The following is a 20,406-nucleotide window of genomic DNA, read 5'->3' on the forward strand; positions in this document are numbered from 1 at the left end:
ATTTACGAGATGTATTGTTGCAGGGGACTAGAAAGTGCTCGAAAGTCTTATCTCATATCTTCTGTAAATATTTTAGAGGTAACTTTGAATTATTTAATAAGGAAAAAGCAGAGGTGATCACCCTAGTTTTCATTCACATAAGGATATTTCATTCATAAATAATTACTCAAAATTGCTTCCTGTGAAGACAAAAAAGTATCAACACCGTAGTCCATGCGTAAAAAAACAACCTAAATTACTTTTTACAACGTTTAAACAAAGCATAGTCAGCAAATGTCTCGGTCCCTCATGAAACATCACTTGCAAGACAGATGCACACCTTGTTATCCTGAAGTAAGCACACACACGTAGGGATATAAATTATAGGTAATGTAGGGATTTAAACATATTTGTTTGTCGGCAAATAATTACTCCCATAGTAGAGTAGAGAAATAATGTAACCATGCGCTGTCCCCAAATAGGCCGTTTGCTTCTCATTTATTTATTCTATACGAAGGTACGTCGTTTGAAGAATGAAATGGTTTGATTCTACTCTGACACTATGGGCAGTCTGGCTGACGACTGAGCTGAGTAACTCGCCCGATGTAAAAGTTGGAGACTGTGACGCATGCTGGAATAACAATAGACGTTTGGCTGGAAATGGGAAACAGGAATGCTCTAATGCAATGTAAATGCATCAAAAGATGGTTCTGTCATTGGATTTGCGTTCGGTCGCAGAATAAGAACTACTGCACAACAATTAGACTTGGTTCTTCAGCAGGTTTTATTAAAAGTCGAATCTTTAGGTGATGAACAACAGCGAAATATTTTTCCTTCCTCGACCTTCAGACCCATATAATTTAAATATTACCTCTTAGGCACGCATTCGTTTCAAAGATTACTTTTTTCTTACCCAATAGAGCATAAGTAAAGAAGCCCCATCACTTGTATCTTTATATGCTTTTTGTTTTCGATGAGGATTGTTTTAATACAAATGCCACTTATGTACAAATGCTCACTAAAGATTGACCACAGAATGTTATTACATCGGTTACAAAAAGCACGACTTAGATTTTGACTAGTAAATAATTTCGAGTTGCAGCTCAAATATGGCCGCTGTAACTATTATCAGTGTAAGCGCCTGAATTTAATCGACCAATCCATCGCCGAGGACTGATATAATGACATTTTCAAAGACAATATGGCTTAATAAAAGAAATCCAAACTATCTCTCCGAAGATTTGATGGTATTGGTTAGGCAAGTAAAATGAAAAAAAGATACAGCTAACGGGCCTTTAAAGAAGACAGAAATCCCCTCCGCAATCGATTACTGAATTCACATTTTCACCCTGCCTAGTAATACGTTCTCGGTGCGAAATTAAATAATCAGTAGTTTGCTGAAAGGGATTCCGTGTTTATTCAACAAGAACTGTCAGTTGAGAGGAATTCGTTTTTCAGACCTGCGATATTTGTTACACTTTCCGATGAAATAAGCACATTTCCACTTCTTTGTCATCCATCGGTTTTATAAGGCGATCCTTACAATGTCTTGGTTGACTGTCCTCATTACGATAAAACTACTTCCCCTCTTTGTACTTTCATCTCTCCCCATCCCACGGACGAAGTTAATTCAAAGTTTAAGTGACACTATCAGGTAATAAATTTAAAGTTCATGAAAATACACAGAATCAATGTAAGTCTTGTGCAATTTGCGATTCTTCTTGCTTTCTTGCCGGATTCTGACTATTCCATATTCCTAGAACGATATATTATCTTGTACATGTTTTATTCTTGAATTATGATTAACGATTTACGTGTCAATTCTTTATGTTGTTGCCTAGGAAACTAAGGTAATGCAGACATAAAATGTACTTAATGACAGGTTCGTTCAAATACATTGAAGAATTAAACGTTTGCTACGTTTGCTTTTAGATGTTTTATCGATTGAAGTTTATTACCATGTCCAAAATCGTTTCTCTTCATGAATTATGTCGGTCACGAGAATTTTCCTTGACAAGCAGAACACGATCGTGTGTCCATGCCGACAATTTATACGTTAACTTGTTGAGATTATTGATGGCGACTTCAAGAATTGATTTCACATCATGAATCTCGGCTTTGGACATAACTAACCAAACCTCATATAATTCAGACATACCATTGATAAAGTCTAGAATGTTGTTATCACTTGTAAAAACATCGGTAACAGAGGTTCTTGCGCACTAAGCACAGCGACATATTCTGTTTTCCATTTTTAATAAAAGCTTTTTGAAACACTTCGGGTCTGCCTTATCGATATTATCGTTTACTTGCTGATTGTCTAAATAATGATGATGATGACGACGATGATGATGATGACGACGACGACGATGATGATGATGATGATGATGATGATGATGATGATGATGATGATGATAATGATGATGATGATGATGATGATGAAGTGATGCTGGGGACGATGTTGGAGTCGATGAAGATTATTTCTAAACGATGTAAATGAGCACAATGGAAACACTTCATTAAATTTAGAAGTTTGCGAGGTCGAGTCTTGTAGGTGGTTTTACTATGACATGTTTTAACATTAATAATAATAATAATAATATTTATTTCTTATAGAGCGCATTACATTTTAAAAATCTCAATGCGCTTTACACAACACTAAAAAAGAGCTGAGGTAAATTATAAATAAAAATTACGAGAAAACACCAATAAAATGCAAAGAGGTAAAATTTTAAAAAGCGTCTAGGAATAAAATGATCTAAAAGATAAGTTTTTAACTGACTTCTAAAATTGTTAATCGTATTATGTCTTTCTTTCTTCTTTTAGAGTGCAAAATTGCGAGAGTATGGTGCAAGCAGATGGAGCAATGGGATGGACGCCTCACTTCAAGCCACACACGTGTCTATCCAATTCATCTGTAATCCACCAAAGCAATCAAACCAGCCCGAACAGCTGGAAATGCAACACAATGAAAGCGACCGTATAGCTAAGGGCGCTTTGCATTGAAATACATGTATAGATCATAAACGTTTAATTTGCTCACATAAATATAGGAACTCTACAAATATCGTACGACTATTGATGTCAGGTCAGCATGTACATACTTAGCCAGCACATTCGTTTTTCAAGATGAGAATTTACAACCGAAGAATAATTCATCAGGACAAATTATGTCTTCGTATTTGCCTCCTATCTATCCGTGCTCAATTATTTAGGTTACAGATAAGCCTTTGCCTAGACACTGAAAATGGTATAAAGATATTTCATAATTTATGAATTCGCTATAATTAATTTTCGACATACTGAGTAGCAGGACAACACATATTGATTAACAGTTAAATATATATCAAGTAACAGAATGAAAAGAAGGGAGAGACACACAGAGGGACAGAGACAGACAGACAGACAGACAAAGACAGACTGACTGACGAAGATAGAGGCACAGTCAGACTGACAGACAGACAAACAAGCAGAGACAGATAGAGAGACAGAGAGAGGGGAAATGCATAGCACACTTTAGAACAAAACCGCTTACTTAATGTAGACAGGGTTTATGTGTATATACAAGTATACAAACCCTTATGTTACTGACAGAGACAGATAGAGAGACAGAGAGAGGGGAAATGCGTAGCACACTTTAAAACAAAACCGCCTACTTAATGTAGACATGGTTTATGTGTATATATAAGTATACAAACCCTTATGTTACTGACAGAGACAGATAGAGAGACAGAGAGAGGGGAAATGCGTAGCACACTTTAGAACAAAACCGCTTACTTAATGTAGACAGGGTTTACTGTATATATAAGTATACAAACCCTTATGTTACTGTTCGATTTTTAGGGATTGACAATCAAGTTTTGCTACGATGTACCGAGTTAGAGAAAGAAAGTTCAATCCCTCTTGTGTGCAGCCTTTATTTGTCTTATCAGAATAATAAAGCTATCCTCGAAGGAAGAACTTCAGGACATTGTGAAGAGGCACTACCCAAGGTTAACAATTTGTTGAATACTTCATACATAATGTATAATGCAGAGGTCACTATATCTAAGAAATTTATGAGCACTGAATACATCATACTGCAAGTTTAATATGACCGAATGGGTGACAACCAAGCTGTTGAGTGCGCATCCTCATTTGCGGCACTGAAAGTACGAGTTACCTATCCCCCAAAAAACATTCCAACCTTAGAAAATTTGTAATGTTTCGTGATACAAGGAAAAGTCGTGCAAACGGAAATCGTGTAACAGGGGAACAGCTATGGTTTAAACTCCACTAGAAGGAATACTTACGCATATCGCGTATGATGTGGCAACCTGGCTTATTCTTTTCTCACCGCCAATTGCTGCTATGTATTTGCTCTGTGTGATTCTGGTATTGATTCGGAATATCTTTTAGAGAGGAAAGTCTTTAAAGAGAAAATATCTAGGTCGATTTTAGGGCAGAGCAACGTTTGTCTCTCTCCTAGCACTCGATGATTTATTACTACCAAACCTGACATATAACTTAAAACATTAGAAATGAGCGATGTACCGGATTGCATTAGCGTCAACATGAACCTGCAATGTTGATGGCCCGACTGAGTTTCTCGACGATGCAACCTAACACCGTGTGTCTATGTCTGGGTCATTCGCTCGGTGGGTGGCACAAATTAGAAACGGAAGACGTTACAGCATGTCATTCGAAGACCTCACTTCAACCTCGTTGGCGCAAATTAACAAGTTTGTTTAATGGCTGACTCCGGTGGATCCGACTGGGCTACAGCCACCGGAGTAATTGATTACCCGACCTCTATCTGTGTGAAGTATTCATATTTAATGATTATTTCATCGAAGCCGTCATTTAGATGATATATGGCGCACTCTTGCCCACAATGTCGAACAAGGCCAACCGTTCCATCACAACCAGGAGCATTACTTGCTAATTACCCCAGACTCTGACAATGACAGACAGAAAACGTTGGTTTGTTTTGTTGGTAATATTCCCCTTTCGATAAAATTCTATGCTTAAGTTATTTTTCGGCAATGGCAGTAAGTGTCTGTCTTTCTGAAGAACCTATCAACAGATCGGTCCTATCAGGTATTTGATTATTTTGACCAGTCTTTGATGCATAGTCAGCGTCGCAGATGAATACTGTAAACTGTTACTGCAAAAATTTGAATTATTTGAGAACCAAACCACAATGAATGCCAATTTGCTAGTGAAGATTAACATAAATAACCAAAGAGCGTTTCATTTTTGCAAGTTGTTTCTTAAGTCACTGATTTTTTGACTCTGTGCACTCGGTTTGCGAGCGAAGGTGTGGGCTGCGATTGATCCATCGTCGACCGTCTATTCTCCGTTCCATTCTTATAGGCTGATATTTAAGGACCGTATTTAACACGATTGGAACTAATTCGGGATAATAAGATCTTTTAATTGTTCAAAATCATTAAACGTGTTGGGTGACCTATTGCTGAAAGTTAATATTACAAATAAACCATAAAAACAAGTCAGTTGCAAAAAGAAGAAAAATAGATTAGCTTAAATTTGCTAATTAATAAACAAACATTTTACGATATCTTATTCTCCAAAATTAGTTCCAGTCGTGTTAAAGTTTTGAAATAAATACCACACTTTGAACAAAAAGCTTTCCGTTTGCCCGGAAACTTGTGCGGTTTATATTTCATGGCTTCTCCAATGGACGGCAAGATAAAGACGTTGCTATAGCTCTCATCCATAAAAAAGACTTATCACCATCGCGACAGCTTGGGAGAGACTGGAACACCTGTGGATTTTCAGAAATGTCATGTGACGTGTTTAAACGAGAACTGAATTGCACTTGATGCATTCAACTCGATAAACAACAAGTGATTTGTGTCACAATTATAATTATGCTGCTAAATTGAATTCAAGTGAGTTGTGAACATGGTAGACAAAACTGGCCTTCGTATCACAGCGTCGAAAAAAAAAACCGATGCTATAAATATCCCCTCATTCGCAAAATGTAGTTATTTTCCACTAATGGCTGAAAACGCAAGATGGGGGTACTTTTTATTCAGCGCTGATCGGCGTAAAATTACGCCAGAGGTTTTGTGACCATTACAGGACGGTTGTTAACGAGAAACACGGCACAGGGAAATAGGCTTATATTCAGCGGGCTAATGATGGCTTGCATCATTTCCCGAGGAACATTGTGAAATTCTCTTTTCGCGCCCCCAGGCAGTCTTTATGCACCTCTTTAAGTTACACTGTAAAGTTTTAAAACAATATTTGTACATAAGCGACCACGAGGGCTCAGCTTTAGCGCCGCACGTGAACACGCTCAGGGCCCAGACATGCCGCTTTAACTTCTCACATTTTCTATGGGATTGATGGTTTTTTTAGGCATTACGTTTCACCGACACTAGAAGCAATCATTCTTCAATTCTTCGAGTCTAAGAAGACATCTACTCTGACAGTCACAAAAAGCTTTTATTTTTTTCGGTATATAGTGGGTTATTCAGTTCTACTATCCGGCAAAGAATGTGTCTTTGATAGTCTTTGGCGTCAAAATGCTGTGAACACACACGAATCGCAATAACCTCACACGGTCCAATCACATTTACACAAATACTTTTGGACGTAATGTTAGAAATACGTTGCTGCAGACAAAATAGAAGTCCGGGTGTCTAAGCAAAAGGTCATGCAACCTTTCAACGTAACATGTTCACGGGAACGCAGAGATTCCACGTTTTGATTCGTATGGAAGAAGTTACATCGTTCAATGTTCATCTTTTCCTCCCAATCAGCGTTTTCTTTCTTGCATGCCTTGACACATGCGCACAAAATCGTCTTGAAGATTGGCGGTGACTAAAAGAAACAAAACTACAATTGCAATAATGACACAAAACTTGTCGCAGTTTACCTATTAGACGGCTCTGACGTTTTAAAATGTACTTGAAATTGATGAGAGTTTGACATTGTGATAACAGTTGGTGACTTCCAGCTTATCTGAGGCCGGCACAGCCTGTTAGAACAACCGTCACAGCAGGGCTTGCACGCACTGTACATCAATGATGGCTTACATCTCTTACCATACATTTCGAACGTGCGCCAGATCTGATCTCTCTTTGCGCATGTGCAAGTGTATGTACAATTGATTAAAAGACACAATTTAGAGAATATTCTGTGACGGCTTCCACTTCGTACAAGTTCGAGTGCCTGTAACCAGACCTACTGTTGCAATTTACAGAATTTGAGTTTTCAGCGATTTGAGGTAAATATCCATGCCATCTAAGTTGTGTGCTGTTTGACAGTCTTCAAGTCGAATTAGCCTATCGTTAAATGGCATATTTTTGGAATCCGGTGACTCATTTAAAGTTCAGACTTTGAATAATGCAACTCCTTCGTGACATTGAGTCTACAAATTTGAATAGCTGCTCGAATCGCTTCGGTGTGAACTAACATTTCCGATGTAAAAATTGCAAGGTAGGTAGGTAGGTAGGTAGATAGATAGATAGATAGATAGATAGATAGATAGATAGATAGATAGATAGATAGATAGAGATAGATAGATGGATAGATAGATAGATAGATAGATAGATAGATAGATAGATAGATAGATAGATAGATAGATAGATAGATAGATAGAGAGAGAGAGAGAGAGAGAGAGAGAGAGAGAGAGAGAGAGAGAGAGAGAGAGAGAGAGAGAGAGAGAGAGAGAATCGAGCAGCCACCGTCAAATCTCTTACACTTATTCTCAATACCAGCGTTCTCCACCTGGCGTCAGGTAAACACAAGTACTATCAACATTCAATATCATACAAGAGTACCTAAGAAAGAACATTACATATGCTCATTCACATGTCGATGTCTTGTCGACTCTATAAACAGGAAGTATGGTTAGTGGTTAAGAGGCAAAATCAATCAGACTAAAGTTGTAAACGTGATCTGACTCAGAGAGACAGAGATAGAGAGAGGACTGTGGGAGCTAGTAAATTAACTTCTGTAGTAGGAAACATCAACATTTATACCTAGATACTCTTCAGTGATAAATCGAGCCGTGAGTCGAGTAAAACACTTAAAATCCTTTTTATTGAAACATTAATACACGTCAGCGAAGGGGCCACATTTCACTATTCCACATGGATGAGCAAAGTTGGTGAAGTAATTCCAGGCCAGGCATTTTCTCTAATGAACGTCTTCCTGGACTTGACGTGTTGGACGTGGAATGAAGCTCGCTTCAGCGGCCTGGCGCATAAATCACAGTGTACAGCTCCATCAACCTGGCGTTCGCGATTGATAAAGCCCGCGGGTGACAGCTTCATCTGGTCTAGGGTCGAGCGTTCGAAAAATATCTGCGGGGCATAGCGAAGGTCCCGGCAAGACCTCCCTTTACCACAAGAGAGGGAGCGACGAGTGGTATGACGCAATCACTGACATTTTAGTCGGCGTGCACACACAGTCGTACAAAAAAGAATCTATAACGACGCTTGGCAATTGTTTGGCTTGGTTCTATTCTGAAACTTGTCATAACCAGAAATGTTAAATTGTTTGGAGTTCAAATATCAGAGTGCATTATCAAGGTGTTCAGTACATGCAGTTAAGAATACAATAAGTTTAAGGACTCCGTTGAATTTTTACGAAACAAAAGCTGCTTATATTTTGATGTGTGTTTGAACGTTTACATCGAGATTGCGCTTTTGTTACAAGACTACTTAGTGAACGGTATTAAAAAAAACGTAGCACTGTGCCAAGTTCAAATAGGACTACCACATAAGTCGACCAGCATCATCTTGAAAGCTGCAAGTTGACGCAGTGAACTTCGCCTTGCATTGTGAGGCATATCACCTTCATGGATAGCATGGTCATAGATTTACATATATAAGCGCAATGTTAATCCGTAATGTGAAAAAAGAGTTCAGTGTGACCAATGTACGAACGTCAATAACAATAATAGCTACAAGCGTATGATTAAAATTTGATCATTGTGTTTCCAATTAATTATCAGTATTTTCAATTGACACTCGGTTTAATTTCACAGTGTATCCACACTTTATATATATATATATATATATATATATATATATATATATATATATATATATATATATATATATATATATATATATATATATATATATATATATATATCGTGTACATACTACATTCATGTATATTATGTGCATATATACATATACATATATAGCGCGTGTATATGTATATTATGTGCATATATAATATATATATATATATATATATATATATATATATTATATATATATAATATATATATATATATATATATATATATAACCAATTCCTTCCCATGATACGAAAGAAGAATGTCGCAGACAAATACTTATACTACTCACAACAGCGCGGCAAGAGCTATCAAAAGTCACAGAGCATTACTGGACGTCGGGCAGTTTGGTAGTCCAAAATGTCATCACGTTACGTATATACAGCTGATAACACAGTGAAAGAAGCAGATACACTGTAAAAACTCTCTTAAGTTATTATCGTTAAAGCTTTAACCAAATTGTACTCTAGGTTGGCCAGAGGAGGAAAGTAACCCGTGTATTTTAAACACGGTTCTGTTTTTTTTTTCACACAAAAACTTTCTCTTCAAGAAAAAACGACTGTCAGAAAAATATATATCCTTGGTGTTAAAAATACTATACACTTGGTATGTCAGCTACGTCAGACTTTATAAAGTGGAAAACAAATTACTATGAAGATATCTTCTCATCATGTGAATTATGTACAAGATTGTGCATTGTAACGACCTTGTTCATTGGTTGGCATGTAACGACCTTGTTCATTGGTTGGCAACGATGAAAAATGTATAAAATCTACGTTAGTTTATTTCTAAAAGTTTAGCCTCGCAGAACCTTTGACATGTTACTGCTACAGGCATGCGCATAAGCAATGACTGTGCCTCTATATTGCAGTGGCATTTCACATACACAGAATGTGCGCCAAATGTGCGCCAAATGTGACATAAAGATGTTAGTTTCTCTCATTCGGATCGTTTCCACTAATTCTTTTTCGACCAAATGATTTCGCATTCTGTGACTTTGCTTATCTGAGAATGAACTTCAAGACTTTGTGGTTTCGAACATGCTCTGGTGAGACCTATGCTGCATCTTAAGCTACAAACGTGCAAAGAATATTTACATATGTGACCCAAATACTTTACAAGTTCAATTTTCGCATTTATGAAATATTAATGAAGCTATTTGAATCGCAATCATGAAGAAGTATAAGCACCTCTCAATAAATAAATGTGAACAGCACATATATATATATATATATATATATATATATATATATATATAATTTGAAAAAAATAATATAATATATATATATTATATACATAATTTGAAAAAATTACACAACTACATCTCATTGTCTATACACTGCAATTCGTTGGGGCTTGAAATAATAACCTTAATCGGATTCGAACCCGCGTCCCACACACACACACACACACACACATATATATATATATATATATATATATATATATTATATATATATATATATATATATATATATATTAATAATAATTAGTTCAACAAACCAAACATACTCAATACTCAAGTCAACCTAATGTGGCGGGAAAATGTGGTCGCTGCGGGCGTCCTGCTTGTCATAGTATCACATCGTCACGGGGTCCGGCTTTGATTTCCTTGAAAGAGTTGTAAGGTTCTTGCGTAGTTTCACGGCAAGCATTATGGCTGCACCTCCCGCCTGACGTCGTCTTGGTCACTCCTGCATTCCTTGATTGATGTCTTGCCTGCACGCCGGGATGTTCGTACAACGCAGAGTTAATTAATAAAGGTAATATCCGTGCGTGGCAGGCCACGGCGCGCTTTCGTGCTCCAAGCGAACATTATATGGGCGTCTTGAACAGAGGCCCAATCTGATTCTTGTAGACTGTTTTAGGTCCTAGGGAGCAAAGGGCGTCCTTCATCAATTGAAGACTGCAAGAAAGCACGCCTTGTTACTGTAAAACTGTGTATAGTCATAGAAAAAAGAGCTGATACTGGCTATCGTAGAATCTATTTGAAACTTCATTAAAAAGGTATGGTCTGAGCGGCTGCAGCGTCTATATTTTATTGATTTTATGACATGACACAAGTTTGTCAACGTCTTCCGCACTGGTCGTCCGTACTACAGGTATTAGTTTTGATATTTGTCAGAATTTTAGTCTTTATTTTCAGTTTTTCTGATAAGCCGATAAATTCTGCCCACCGATTTTTGTTACGTTGATATTCACAAAACTACACACAGCCGGAAAATACTGCGACATGGTGATAATGTGATCGAGTTGGTGTGTGTTTTTTTCGTCTGCTAGTTTGCGTGAAAGTTACATTCTCTGTCTCCGCTCTTTGGTTTTTCATTCCTCGCCGAACATTATGCATCCGCTTTCTTGCACCGGCTTATTCGGCGAGTGGACAGCGTCGTCATGGTGACCCCGTTGACGTCGTTCGTATTGTGATCGGCTGGGTTGTAGAGTCTCTTCGGAAGACAGGCGAGCAGGGTGTCTTTGAACGCCTGCCGGTACCTGTCGCACAGCGCCGTGTATATGATGGGGTTAGCCGCTGAGTTGATGTACGTCAGAGTCCGAGAAATGTTCAACAGGTAGTACTGCACGCCGCGCGAGATTCTAACCTTGTAGAATATACAGAACGCTAGAATCCTGTAAGGGGCGATGCAGACGATGAACACGGCCGTGGTCGCCACCAGCATTCGGATTAGCTGTTTCTTGGCCCGGTAAGACGCCTTGGCCGTCAGGGTCTTACTCGAGCGCTCGGTCTTTAACAGCCTCATCAGTATGCAAAGATAGATGCAAAGCAGTGCGGGAATCATTCCGAGAAAGAAAACCTGTCCGACCGGATAGTAAATCGTGTAAAACTTCGAGTCTTCGACTTCTGCGCTGCACACCATAAAGGACGGCGGCATTGCCGTAAGGTTCGTGTAAGACTCCGGCCAGGGTAGGGCCACCTCGTACGTGAACATAAATATGGTATCCGGTATCATATAGATCAGACAAAACAGCCACACCACCACACACACTATTAAAACATTTGTCGTCGTTCGATAGACTCGGAATTTCACGTACCAACGGATGGCGAGGTACTTCTCCACGGCGAGAATGAGTATTGTCACGCAAGAGACAGCGACCGTAACGCCTGAAAGGTAAGTCAACCCCTTGCAGCCCACCTCTCCGAGCAGTATGTAGTCGTTGACCAGGGGCACCGGAACGCTGATATAACTGTAGAACTTGGGCGCCACGGACACAAGGAGAAAGAGTATGTCGGCAATCGCCAGGTTGACCAGAAGCATATTGGTGACGCTTTGCATCCCCCGTCCACGGATGAACACGTAGATGGTGAGTGAGTTGCCCAGAACGCCAATGATGAACACTATGGGCATCAAAACGCAGATGAGCATCGTTTCCGTGCTGGAGTACAACAGCCCGGCGATATCAGCCGCAGTCAGAATGAAAGTGTCGTTGTACGTTACGTCGTCCACATCCACCTGTCCAGTATCGGCCACCGCGCTGGGAGACACCAGCGTGTAGTCCGTCGTCACCATGGCCACCTGTGTGTGGGAGAGAAGGCAAAGCCGGTGTTAGATCGAATGCATCTAGATTGAGAGCATACTTAGGGGTTGGCGCATCTTTGTCGTCGGTATCCAGGCTATTGGCGGTAAAACCGCCGCAGCTGGACCTATAAATCCTACGTGCGCAGACCGGAGGAGAGAAACAATCAACGAACAAACCCGGCGCGAACGTATATCAGAAAAATGAGTGGCCGAGTTTTCGCGTGCGAGTGAATTCGATGAATTTCCAAATAAGGGAACGGAATATCTTATGCAAAACCTTGTACATTTCCCAGGAAACCCTTCGCTTTGTAACCTACATTATATTACACATTAAATTATGTAAACTTCGAAAACAGTCCCGTACTCCGCAGCTCTACTTTTATCTTCTGTCCTACCTCAACTGCCAATGTCTTCAAAACATGAACCCGATGGTCTTTTTGTAAACACAAATCTACATATCAGCAATATATATGACAAGTTCAGTAATAATAATACTCAAATTCGAAACTTAATTTTACATACCAAACAGTATCGGGAGGTGGGAGAAGAATTAGGTGAGGAGATAGGTAAGTAGGCATATATTAGACAGAACGACAGACATGCAGTAAAACCTCGTATGTACATATAGACAGTGATAGCTAGCTAGGGAGATAGACAGAAAGAGACATTGATAGAACGATACTTTAGACAGATAGATAGATAGATCAATACACGCATACCTTCATAGATATCCCTAACCTCTTGCCTATGATGTATTGCACACTTATACGTTCATAGGTATATTATGTTACATTTTTTATATTATAGTATCATATCATATCATATCATATCATATCATAGTATATCATATCATATCATGTTTATTGTTTATCTAATGCATTCATAATTTCATTTTGTGACGAAAATATTTTTACGTTTCGTCACCTGAAAAGTAGACATACGAGATCTTCAGTGTCATCTTGTACTTTCCATTAAATTTTTACTTGGGTACCCCGCAACGCATGGGTCGTTTCTTATAAAGGGAGACAATGTAAGAAAAACTAGAACCGTGGATGTCCAAGGGCTTATTATGAACATTAGTGGCACGTTTGTATTATGCATAACGGATTGTGGGCGTTGTTTTGTTAAAGTTTTCATTGAAAATAGGCCAAGAAAAAGGAACGAAAACTGTGGCTAAAGAGAGCAAAATCCCTACATATCTCTCAGCTCTCATGATAGTGTAAATAGATCTCTAAAGTAAATTTGGTTAAATTTCACTTTTTAAAGACAGACATGAAAATACTCAGACAAAAGCAGGCACTATAGCGACAGAAAAGACAAGGTCATCATCATACCACTTAAAAAACTTAAAAATAACAGAATATGTGTCAGGTGCAGTGTTTAATGTAAGGAACAATCTATAGCAAAGTCTCGACATAGTGCCTTTTCTTTCAGAAATTGTCAATTTTGACTTTTGTATACATTTAATATCAGTCTATCTTTAAAAGCTGAGTGCTAGGACGTTCTTTCTTAGGTTTACACTTATATCTGTATTTCCTTAACACTATGATTTAACAGTATTGACCATTCTCTGTCTCCAAGAATTATTTCTTTGTGAGAGTATTAATTTTCGAGACAGGTTAGAACTTTGTTTCAGAACTTACGCAGTTCATTCCGTATGTTTTTGGAAAATATGCCCCAATGAACAAAACGATGGGTATGGGCGTTGTTCAGAATGGCAGTACATGTCCATTTACGACTGGCATTGCAAAATGCAAATATTCCCGTTGGCAGAAGCTGGTACCCGCCACGTTCAGTTATAAATACTTAATATGCCTTAGGTGGCAAGCTGTCCTATATCACAGGAAACATATCAAGAACGATATCATGTTTAAATCAATATTCATGCCGATGATAAATGTCAGATATCGAAGGAATGTTTCTGTATATATATATATATATATATATATATATATATATATATATATATATATATATATATATATATATATATATATACATAACACAAATTACTTCAAGTACAAAGTAATAATTTTTGTTAAGTTAAGTTTCATGCATGCTGTAACAGATATGTTTACTTTGTACTCGGAGTTTTTTGTGTTATAAGTTATAACGCTCTGCTTTCCGCATCAAGCACTAATTTCCCACGATGAAATCTGTATACAGCGATATATATATATATATATATATATATATATATATATATATATATATATATATATATATATATATATATATATATATATTACAGATGTCATAACAGTTGATGCACATTTGCACATCTGCTATAGATAGGTCTCTCAGATTGACAAGTTGCATAAGGGTACTAAAGTCTGTCATAACTGGTATGTCTGTTTTAGGATTTCATGACTACACGACCAGTGCATATAGAAGGGGGTCTTACAGGAGCACCTTTGAGCTGTTACCAAGAACTTCTATCTGCCGTTCTTCGATCTGAAATGAATCTCTCAGCCTGCATATTGAGTTTATTAAGTTATTTCTATGCCTCGCTTTATCTCCGTGTTTAAAACGACCCCTGGACGTGTATGATAAATCTTCAATGTTACGTTAACACACACGAGGTTTTTAAAAATTGAAAAAAAAACCTATGGTGGCACTGACACCAAACAGTAAATCTAGAGTCAATTTGAGGACATGCTTATATCACATACTGTTTTGTTTGCCTACGTTGATTGCCTTTCAAATCAATCTTTAATATCGTATTTTTCTTGGCTTCCGTTATTAGCACGTCAGAGCTGTGATTGCAATACGTTCGGTTGTCTTTCACGGGGCCATTAGGACAAATAAATCTCGAATTTCGTGTAGTTAGTTCGACGTCTTTTGACATTGTGTAGGTATTTGGTAATTGTGTATTTGGATTATTAATGCTCGCTCTTTTTATAGCGTTTCATAAATTGTGTCGATATTATTTGTTATCGTAATATGATTTGGATTGCGCCCGTATCTCGTTTCATGCTACACGCCATCGAAATTTAATTTACCAAGTTGTCCGTATTAAAATCAGCAGCAAAGTTGATGAATGGAAAGGAGAAAACCAGAGGTTTCAAGGGGGAGTGTGATAGCCGGGAATTTTCGTATGAGCATCAGTGTTTTGGCATACCACGGCCATAAAATCTCTTCATTCTGTTCACCTGCCTTGTGCTTTGATGTATTCGTCACATGTCCGAAAGAAGATTGGAAGTAATATCATGTACACCAGCGACTCGTCCAAGCTACTCAGAGGTCTGGACAAACTCACATCCAATGCTCTTGGGTGTAGAACAAGAAGCCGTGGCTAAGAATTTGAGTGGATACCTCCCATGAAAAAAGGACATAAATATCGGTTACATCCCAGTGTGACTGGGCAAAACAAATCGTGTCGTATTACTTTTGACTAGACTTTGATCAGATAACAGATTTGCGACCAATTTAAGTGTTTCTGGTTGATGTTAACGTTTGACTAGGAGAACTTTGAGTAGACCTCTGGGAAAACGACTCCTTCTCACATTATTTTTTATTGCCTCGGTGGTCTCGACATCGCCGAATCGCGGACTTTTATGGTAACAATAAAACAATCTCGGAGGAGACCCATGGTTTAGTTAGAGAAATTTACAAAACCGGGGATTCGTTCTGAGATCAGCAAAACAATGTGTCAAATCGCATTACCTGGGAATGATACAGACCTCGCCGGCTGTGTGACTTTGCTCTAGATCGAGTGTCGACACTTTATTCCCCCCCCTCTCTCTCTCTCTCTCTCTCTCTCTCTCTCTCTCTCTCTCTCTCTCTCTCTCTCTCTCTCTCTCTTAACATACATACATACATATATATACATACATACATACATACATACATACATACATACATATATATATACATATATATACATACATATATATACATATATATATATATATATATATATATATATATATATATATATATATATATATATATATATATATATATATATATATATATATACGTACCAACACACACACACACCCCTTCGTGGGAAAATATTACTTTCATATATCGTTGCTTGTAGCCAGTTTGACGGTCGTTGACTGTCAATGTCCAACTTTAAACTTAATTATTGCCTTCGTAATTGTGCTGCGACTCGTCTCTGTTGCAGCTTAAGGTAATTTAATATGAGCTATGTTTTGACCAGATTAGTATACCAGATGCTTTATTCTGCTCACTGTAACTTTCAGTAGAAATTTATTTAGACTTTAACGTTTTCATTGTTATTTTTATATAGTTTCTTCCCAAGAAAATTGCTTACCTATATATATATATATATATATATATATATATATATATATATATATATATATATATATATATATATATATATATATATTTATATATATATATATATATATATATATATATGTATGTATGTATGTATGTATGTATGTACGTACGTACGTACGTATGTCTTTCTGTCTCTCTCTGTATGTATGTATGTATGTATGTATGTATGTATGTATGTATGTATGTATGTACGTATGTATGTATATATATATTTATATATATATATATTCATATGTATGTATGTATGTATGTATGTATGTATGTATGTATGTATGTATGTATGTATGTATGTATGTATGTATGTATGTATGTATGTATGTATGTACGTATATCTGTATGTATGTATGTATGTATGTATGTATGTATGTATGTATGTATGTATGTATGTATGTATGTATGTATGTATGTATGTATGTATGTATGTATTTATGTATGTCTATATATTTTTGTGTATGTTTGTTTCTTTGTATTTTTCTTTACTTGCAGAAAGCATTACAAGCTTTGATTTGCACATACTATAGCTGATTATTTGTTAAACGTGTTAACTTTAGTGTTTCACTCCTTGTGGCGTTTAAGGGAAAGAAACTTTTGATTTGGAAATAAGCCACTGGAAATTTTGGAATCCTCAAGGTATATTCATAAGATAATTTGTTTAACGTTGACGGACCAGAAAGTGTCTGTCTTTACAGGCTAAGTACAAGTTTAATGACCATAAAGATACTATTTTGACCATTTTTATAGTTCATCGGTGTCTTTTTTATTCTTGATAGTTACCTTAGCGATTGCAAGCTAAGGCTAAGCCTCATAAAATAACACCTAGAAGGGTTCTGGCTTCGAGCTGAGTTCTCATATATGTATTAGATCTCTCCTTGTGTCTTTGTCTGTCTGTCTGTCTGTCTGTCTGTCTGTCTGTAACACGATTGGAACTAATTTGGGAAAATTGGATGGGAGTAATTATTAGGGAAATGTAACGAAATCGAAATTTTTACAGCTGAAATTTTACAAAATCATTGAATAGTGTAAAATTTGAAATATTGTTCTCATCGAACAAAACAACGAAAACACAACGATTATTGCATAACTCTTTCATCGGATTCATTTTCATGAAAAAAGTTCATTTTTCTGTAAATGTACTACAGAACTGAGACAAAATGCGTAAAATTTTACTACTTGACGGCTTTTAAGTCAGGGCACTATTGAAATGCCCCTGACTTTTTCCTGAATTTAAGGCTTCATAAACATTAAATTGAGTCAGGGCACATTTTAAATGACCTCGACTGACTTAACTGTAAATCAATCGAAAAGCTTCATTTTGGTCGACGAAAAGTGACAAACTGAAATTATTACTATTGTTTCAGTAATGAAGAAACTACAGACAAACTCTCATATTTTCATTCAAATATGAATATTGTTCATATGTTTTGAACAATATTGCATTAGATACTATCATGCACTGATTCTTACTCATAACATTTCAACAGCATCGTAAATTTTGATTAAAATCTTAAAGATGGTAAGCAAATATGGTGTAATATTAGACAATTTTCTAAAATTTTTGAGAAATTTTGCCAATCCAATTATCCCAAATTAGTTCCAATCGTGTTCTGTGTATTCTCTTCCTCTCTCACACCGAATGAATCTAGGAAAATCAAGTATCCATGGCCGGCACGATGTCCAGAGAACATTTAGCCATTGGCATTTTCTTATGTACAACTCAACTCCGCTTGGAGCTGCGGCGGCGTTGTCGTAGTGTACAATGTGGTTGAATTAACATTATCGCCGTGGATTTTCATGGGAACACTGCTGGCCAGGGGTCGAAACACAAGGGCTTGTATGGCAACACTGCACACTGTGTTGAAAGACATTGAAGACAGTTTCTGTCAATTATGTCATTCCAGGCCAGAAGACTTATTAAATAAAGGAACGAAACAGGCCTAGAATGTTACTGGTTAAGTCGTCGCCAGAGAATTACAGCAATCGTTCGTATCTGAACACCTGTCTTGATATGACAATCGCAGGGCTCCAGGTCAATGTATCTTAAATTTCTTTTCCAGATTTGCCCAGGTGGTTGTAATACGACCACCCACTGTCCTTGAACGACACAGCGCTCGCGCCAACGGTCGAATCTGTCGTGTCTCCACGTGTACAAAAGCTCATTCTGACGGATTGTGGAGAACAAATAAATAATCATCGTTTGTGCCTGTAACTTGGAGATTCGAAGTGCAAGTAGACCAGCAGAAAAAAAAATGCATTTATGATTTTATTTTGATAGCGGATGTTCAGTGTATTCTGTCATGCTTCGTTGTATGAATTTATGCTGGCGGAGCAATAAGTTAATAAAACGGAGTCGTTAAAAATAGAGCACTGTTTTATTTCGCTCGGAGTTAAAAAAGAAGAAAGAAGATGGATGAAAAATTAATCATACACACTCCATCGCCTTTTTATAGAGTCCATTCAGTGATCATCAATTTCCAAATTTATCGATGCATGCCACTGCAAACATTTAAAGTAGCTGAATTCTGTGACCAGTCTTTTCGACCGTATAATTAAGTTTGTCGGCGTTTGCCGTGGAAATGTATTCTGTATCCGATGTGTACGATAATGATCTTGATCTCCCGATATACATTGTGGAGGCAAGTCCTCGAAGAAACCACAAACCGTCCACAGTCTTCCAGCGTGCAATTAAAATTGATGGGATGGGACTGAAAACGTTAGAAGAGATTTGCAGAATGTCTCGCTCCGAACCAACGTTTTAATGAAGACATAAATTTTGTATGCTCTCTAATAGCCTTTCTTATCAAGATTTTAATCAAAATGTCAAAACGAGACATAAATCAAACGCTCGCGAACTTCGGCGCTCTGTTCTTGTATAAACCATTTGACATGCGAATATTGGTGATAAGTAAGTTATATCTGTTCGTCGGTCAACCTGATAACATTTCACGCACGCTGACCAGGAGACAACGAGTCGGTGCTTTTTTGAACGCATCGCGCCGTCGCCTGGCTTTTATAAATGATTGTGGTTGCGTGAACAAGACGAAGCATTCAATATAGGTTTCTAATCCAGTAAGCTGAGAACCTGAGAGAATATACATACGCTCGATTGGACCTTGAAATCATCCAGCAAGGTTCTCGTCATGTGAATAAAGAAAGCTCGCGCGCGCGCGTCATCCGCACAGCATCGGTACTCCCTTTCTTTGAATGGTAGCGCTGAATTTTCCCCTAATTTGCATATTGGGGAACATATATAATCACTGGGCAGAAGTTTGGACGAGAAGTCTAAAATTCTCTCTCCTGGAAGAAACTAAATACCTTGTCACTCCAAACACTTGCGTGTTTGTCGACAAAAATTTACATGATCATAAATAATGTCTGGCTTGGAAACAGCAATGAGTGGTAGTTTTTAAATATTAAAGTCAGTGAAGTGAATTGTGTAAATCGTCTGCTATACAAAGTACGGCACATGAAGTCCTGGGTAGAAACACTACCTAGAAACAATACGTGATGTAGTGATTTAAAATTGGACCAATAAATTGT

At 37.5% G+C, this 20,406-nt stretch overlaps 1 protein-coding gene across 2 annotated transcripts in view; it reads right to left on the reverse strand.

The window, feature by feature from the left end:
- Positions 1-10,542: 10,542 nt before the first annotated feature.
- Positions 10,543-20,406, reverse strand: part of LOC139125906 (allatostatin-A receptor-like) — a 111,209-nt gene continuing 101,345 nt past the window's right edge. For both annotated transcript variants that reach the window (XM_070691990.1, XM_070691991.1), the window contains one exon: positions 10,543-12,552. In XM_070691990.1, the coding sequence (XP_070548091.1) occupies positions 11,362-12,546 (1,185 nt within the window). In that variant the 5' untranslated portion in view covers positions 12,547-12,552 and the 3' untranslated portion in view covers positions 10,543-11,361. The remainder of the gene's footprint in view (positions 12,553-20,406) is intronic.

This window comes from Ptychodera flava (genome assembly GCF_041260155.1).
Source record: "Ptychodera flava strain L36383 chromosome 3 unlocalized genomic scaffold, AS_Pfla_20210202 Scaffold_26__1_contigs__length_13983176_pilon, whole genome shotgun sequence".
Taxonomy (NCBI): Eukaryota; Metazoa; Hemichordata; class Enteropneusta; family Ptychoderidae; genus Ptychodera; species Ptychodera flava.